This window comes from Gymnoscopelus braueri (assembly GCF_963280865.1).
Source record: "Gymnoscopelus braueri genome assembly, chromosome: 4".
Taxonomy (NCBI): Eukaryota; Metazoa; Chordata; class Actinopteri; order Myctophiformes; family Myctophidae; genus Gymnoscopelus; species Gymnoscopelus braueri.
The window spans coordinates 9,681,137-9,687,618 of NC_137605.1; the positions used below are offsets into that span (position 1 = coordinate 9,681,137).

The 6,482-nt window shown below is 39.3% G+C and overlaps 1 protein-coding gene across 1 annotated transcript; it reads right to left on the reverse strand.

Moving 5' to 3' along the window:
* Window positions 1-709: 709 nt before the first annotated feature.
* On the reverse strand, window positions 710-6,482 carry s100a10b (S100 calcium binding protein A10b). The gene is made up of 3 exons (XM_080427576.1): window positions 6,334-6,482; window positions 4,363-4,528; window positions 710-966 (listed from the first exon to the last, which is right to left on the reverse strand). The coding sequence occupies exons 2-3, from the start codon at window positions 4,501-4,503 to the stop codon at window positions 805-807; spliced, it is 303 nt and encodes a 100-aa protein (XP_080283702.1). The 5' UTR covers window positions 4,504-4,528; window positions 6,334-6,482; the 3' UTR covers window positions 710-804.

Consider the following 6,482-nt stretch of genomic DNA (forward strand, 5'->3'; position numbering starts at 1 on the left):
CTGACACAGTAAATTATGGTTAATTGGATTAGATTAGATTTGACTTTATTGTCCCCTTGGGGAAATGAGTCCTCTGCATTTGACCCATTCTAAGGCAGTGGTTCACAAACAACAAGAAGGAGGCGGACCCATGGGGCGAAACTAGGTGGAAGGAGGCCTGCTGGTTGGTCGGTCAGGGACCAATCAGAAGGCTGACAAAGAGTCCACTTCACCGTTGACCAGTGGTGGAAAAAAGTACTCAAATGTGTTACTTAAGTAAAAGTATCAATACTGCAATGTAGAAGTACTCTGTTACAAGTAAAAGTCCGGAATTCAAAATGTACTTAAAGTTCCAAAATGTTTGAAAATAGCCGATCTACAAGCTCACAACGAGGCGCGGTGCGACGTGTTGTGAGCTTGTAGATCTGCTATTTTCAAATAGCCTAGGTACAGTATATGGCTAAAGTGGTTAATGTATGTTTTATAACGTAATCATTTATATCAGCAAAGTAACTAGTAACTTAAGTTTTCAAATAATTGTAGTGGAGTAAAAGTACAATATTTGCCTCTGAGTTGCAGTGGAGTATAAGTATAAGTAAAGTAAAAATACCTCAACATTTTACTTAAGTACAGTACTTGAGTAAATGTACTGTAAGTAACTTTACACCACTGTTTCATACCATTGACCAAAACAGCCTGATTACAGAACAGAACATCATGACACGACACGTTGGAAAAAAAGTCAACTTTACTTGAAAATCAGCGCCATTGACAGACATCTGCTCATTATAAAAACTATATGTTCACAAACTCCTACGATTACGTTCACTTCTTGGCGGGCTTGGCCTTGGACTTCTGGTAGAGCGTCTCACAGGCGATGGACAGGCCCACCACTAGGGCCACAAACTCCTCAAAGTCCACCTTGCCGTCCTTGTTCTGGTCCAGGTCTTTCATGATCTTGTCCACCGTCTTGGGGTCCTTCTGGGTCTGAACAACACAAAGCACATCACAGTCTGTCATTACTACTACTGATAATAATAATAATAATAATAATAATAATAATAATAATAATAATAATAATAATAATAATAATAATGATATTATCATCATCATCATCATCATACGTTAATAATTAATAGTCTACTACAAACTGTGGGCTGTGCCCCACCGGTGGGCCTTGAGGAAATTGCAAAGTGAGATTGTATTGATTGTATACAGTATATACATTAATATAAAAATAAAGAAATACAAAGAAAAAGTTAGTTCATGTTAGTTTGATTGATTCAAGCTGGAACACAATTGATTGATCACTAGGGCTGTCACGATTACGAAATGTAAGACTAATTGTCATTCTGAATTTAACAATTTAATTGTGTTTTTGGCATTGAACACTGGAACATATTAATTAAAATTTAATTTCTGTTTGCCTTTTAGGCTTTGTGATCAAAAATCGCACAGCGCAGATATGACAAATAACTTAACATACAAAGAAATTACTGACATGTAAAATATTTAATACTAATTTTAGACTTTTGCATTTTTTGGGAATACGTTTGAATACAAATGTGTGGACATTTTTCGGCATGGAAACGATTATGACGATTATGCAAAAAAAAACGTTCCTAATCCAGAAAAGGGAACCCGCCGCAATAGACGATACAAGATACATCAGTTATCAGAGAGTGTGTAAGTTCAGTCATCAGGGCGGCCCATCGATAGTTACATACATCTCAAGATGCACACGTGAATTCAGCACCTCAAGGGATACTACAGTCATAACACAAGACTCTATGTGCATAATGCATTCCATAGCCGGTTCACCCAGCAGTCAGCCAAAGTTCAGACATTGGTCTGATCTAGAGCACTTTTTATGTGGCACTGTAAGTATATTTTGTGCTTTACCCAAGTAAGCTTTTGAATACAGGCCTTTTACTTGCAACAAAGTATTTTTGTATGTTTGTTTTTTATATCTTTCCTTAACCACTTAAAACCCACAATTATCCCTCAGGGCTCTATAATAATGACATTTCTGTTTTCGCTAGACATTAAATATCTTTGTTCCCCAGAAATTCGGATGCTGCTGGGTTTTCAGTACTTCTTCCACCACTGAATAGAAGGAAGGGAGATTCCAGTGATCTCTTCCGCTCCCCTTACGACCCTCTGCAATGTTTCAGAGTCAGCAATATTGCAGCTGGACTGCCAAGTGGTGATGAGTCATGTCAGCTGTACCCTTCACCAGTGGTGGGAAAATTACTCAAATGTTTTACTTAAGTAAAAGTATCAATACTGCAATGTAGAAGTACTCCGTTACAAGTAAAAGTGAGAAATTCTAAATTTACTCGAGTAAAAGTACACAAGTATTGGTATAAAAATGCACTTAAAGTACCAAAAGTAAAAGTACTAAAATGTTTGAAAATAGCAGATCTACAAGCTCACAACGCGTCGTGTATAAAATAGGACTTAGGTTTTATAATGTAATAATTTATATCGGCAAAGACTAGTCACTAAAGTTTTCAAATAATTGTAGTGGAGTAAAAGTACAATATTTGCCTCTGAAGAGTAGAAGTAAAAGTATAGAGAATTGGAAATACTCCAGTAAAGTAAAAGTACCTCAAAATTGTACTTAAGTACAGTACTTGAGTAAATGTACTTAGTTAGTTTAAACAACTGCCCTTCACCTAATGCTGTGTTAGTTTCCTGGGAAACTGCGCTCTCTGCTGGGCCTGTTTGGCAATCGCAGTGGTGTTCACATGCATGGAGCAGGTGGTGGGTCTGTTTTTGATTTGCACTCCAACAGGGAACTAGATGTTCCCCACCCTCTCCACTGTGCAGGATTATTTTATAGTTAACCAAAAATAAGGCTAAAACTCATTTAGACATTATTATGTTGTTGACTGAAACTAAGCTGTTGCCTATTTTAAAAAAAACATGAACAAACTAAGCAAGAACTACATGAATAAAACTAAAAACGTAATAGAATTGCAGGTAACGTCATCTTTGTTTTAGTTTTTCCACCATCATATGGGATGTCATTCATTCTCTCATCGTACTTTTTTCAGCTTAATCAAGGCTTTCCTCATAACACCTGGAAAACTAAAACTAAGACCAAAACCAAACAAAAAGTAAACTAAAAAAACTATAACTATTTATGCTCCAACTTCAGCGCTCAGGTCCTGGACCTGGTGAGACGAAGGAGGGGCCCGGCCAGGAGGCCATCCACAGAGCCTAGTCCCTCCATGTGCCAGAGCCTCCCCCGGTCATGGCAGAGTGGTTCCGGAGAAGTGGCCCTGTCTTTCCCTAAGGCCGCATACACACAGTTAAAACAAGTGCTTTATGGCTGCCGTATGCCTTACTTGAGGCATAAGGCCGTTTCAATTCATTCCCTATAGAAGTCACGCGGTTTGATAAAACTGACTTGCCTTGTGGGAGGGGGGTAAAGCCAGAGAGCCGTGAGGCACGCTTAAAACAGCAAACCACGTGACTTCCATATAGGGAATGAATTGAAACGGCCTTATGCCTCACGTAAGGCATAAGGCAGCCATAAAGCGCTTGTTTTAACTGTGTGTATGCGGCCTGCTAGGACTGACCCTGAACTCAATGAAAACTGAAGCTATTATAGTTTTAGTTTTCACAAAATTGCATGCATTGTGAGCTTGTAGTTGTAGATCAGCTACGTTCCAAACGACAAAGTATAAAATAAATTATTTAGCTCTGGCAGATTGGTCTGGTTTCCAGGCTATGTTAGAGCATGTGAGTGTGTGTGTGTGTGTGTGTGTGTGTGTGTGTGTGTGTGTGCGTGTGCGTGTTAGCGCGTGCATGCGTGTGTGCTTGCGTGCGTGCGTGCGTTTTCATTGTGTGTTTTCATTGTGTGTTTCCAGTGTGATTGATAGCCTTGCCCGGCGTAAGCAAGGAAACATTGATAAGATCATTGGGATCATGAGGTGTGTCACTGTCATTGTCAACTGATTGGATCGCTGGATTCCACAGACAATTGTGGTCCCACGCACGTGTGTGTGTGTGTGTGTGTGTGTGTGTGTGTGTGTGTGTGTGTGGTTGTGTGTGTGTGTGTGTGTGTGTGTGTGTGTGTGTGTGTGTGTGTGTGTGTGTGTGTGTGTGTGTGTGTGTGTGTGTGTGTGTGTGTGTGTGTGTGTGTGTGTGTGTGTGTTCTGCAAGCAAGGCTCCTTAAGGCTGTAAGACAATACGTTAATTAACCCCATAAAACATGCATTGTTGAAAATTAAAACCCTTGTATCATACAAAGAAAGTGTGTTTAACGAAACCTATCAATTCTCTTCACTCTGACCTGAGAGGGGAGAGAGAGAGAGAGAGAGGTAGACAGAGAGAGAGAGAGAGAGAGAGAGAGAGAGAGAGAGAGAGAGGTACCTTGAGGAAAGAGGCCAGTTCTGTCTCCATGAGTTTCTTCAGCTCTTTCTTGCTGAGACTCTTAGTGTCTCCATCTTCGTCGGCATAGCGATGGAAGACCATCATCATCGTCTCCATACAGTTTTCCAGGTCAGAGGGCATGGTGGCTGGCGGCACAGAGAGGATGCTGGGTAGGAAATGAGAAGGTACTGGTTTAATAAACCGCATGAACCCTAGCGTCCCTATACTGGGGGGGAACATTCAGCGAAATAGGTGAGCTACAAGCTCACAATACATCGCGACGAGTTGTGAGATTTGATGTAGTGGGAAAATAGGAGCTTATAATGTTTGAGACAGTAGGGACATATTTCCTTCAAAATGATGTACAATCATAGTGCCGTCTTTGGCACAATAGGCTACACTTGCTTAGCTAGCTCATTGTAGCTAACAGGATGGGTGTTGGTTCACAGCACATACTTTGGCTGTTATTCATGTTTTGGCACATAAAGTGGAATACTTATCTCTTGGCTCTCTGTCCAAAGTATTTTCCATTTCAAGGGGCACTCAGTTCACACACACATCTACACTCAAATGACCACAATGGAACTTGAGCTTTTGTGTTTGATCCTTTTGGCAGATTATGTACAAATATAATGTTCATGTATTATGCTTTAGACATAAATCAACCAAAGTAATGCTGCAATAGGCTATAAAAGTTATTGAGTCATAATTACTGGGTAGATGAAGTACTTTATTAATCCCGAGGGGAATTCCACAGTTTGTTACAGCAGCAACAGTAAGCTAAAAGGTCAAATAGAATAGGCTACCTACAATAATTGAAGATTAATATAATGATATATGGATAAGAATGATATAAACATTTGTGAAATATGCACATACAGTATAGCCTATACATTACAGTAGGCTATGCAATTCAACCCTATCATGTTTTCCTCATGTTTTCCCATCATATTGAATAGAGAAGTAGAGAATGCCAGAGGTGGAAAAAGTACTAAGGTAAAAGTATCAATACTGCAAAGTACAAAAGTATTGGTATCAAAATAAACTTTAAGTACCAAAAGTAGAAAGAACTCATTATGCAGAATGTCCCAGTTTTCAAATGTATAAAATGTATACAAATCTTTTGAAAAGAGCAGATCTACAAGCTTGTAGATATGCTCTTTTCAAATGGCCAAAATGTATATAGGGCTGAAGTGGTTAATGCATGTTTTGTAATAATAATATCTACAAAGTAACTAGCAACTAAATTGTTCAAACAATTGTAGTGGAGTAAAAGTACAATAGTCTCTGAGATGTAGTGGAGTAGAAGTAAAAGTACAGAAAATTGGAAACACTCCAGTAAAGTAAAAATACCTCAAAATTGTACTTAAGTACAGTTCTTGAGTAAAAGTACTTAATGACTTTACACCACTGATTGAATGTAAGTAGAGAACACGCTGTACAGACAAAAGGCAGAGAAAGGCAGAGAGACGCAGAGAGGAGGTGATGCGAGGAACTCCAGTCCTAACTTGCTAGAGGGGATGTCGTCACATATGAAAAATGTCTCAACCCTCCGTAGAATGCAACAACAGGACTAAATAAACTTCATGTTTTCATTTCCAAACACTACAGTGCAGAGAGAAGGGAATATTCAAGGAGACTAAAGAAGACAATCTGAAGCCGCACAATGTTCAGTGAATCAGCGTCAAGTCATTGAACAGGCATCTTCTACATATAATTACCATAGAGTTATAACTTATAATAGATTGAGAATTACTGCTAGTTAGATTCTAATAGTTATATTAACAGTAGCAGCACTGCAGTAATATACCTGCATGTAACGTTACAGTACTACATTACCTCAGCCTATTACTGGTACAGTGGTACCGTTATGCGTAAAGTGCGTAAAGTTACATACTGTAACAATATACCTGAGAAATAGTGCTTTAGGCTAAAAAGGAAAGTTTTGGGTGGAAAATATAGTGAACTTACCGACTGAGGGATGAATGTGGTGTGTGTTCTTCTAGATCCGCACAGCGAGGAGATGGAATGAAGTTTATACAAGTCTTTATAGAGAACCCAGCCAGGCAACGCCCATGTAGAGGGGTGTGGGTGGGTGGGGGGGGGGGTACGGACAAAGT

Excerpts from the sequence above, each read along its gene's own strand:
- s100a10b (XM_080427576.1), bottom strand. The coding sequence starts at position 4,503 with ATGCCCTCTGACCTGGAAAACTGTATGGAGACGATGATGATGGTCTTC. Across the intron at positions 967-4,362 it reads AACTGGCCTCTTTCCTCAAG|ACCCAGAAGGACCCCAAGAC; the intron begins GTACCTCTCTCT and ends TGTGTTGTTCAG.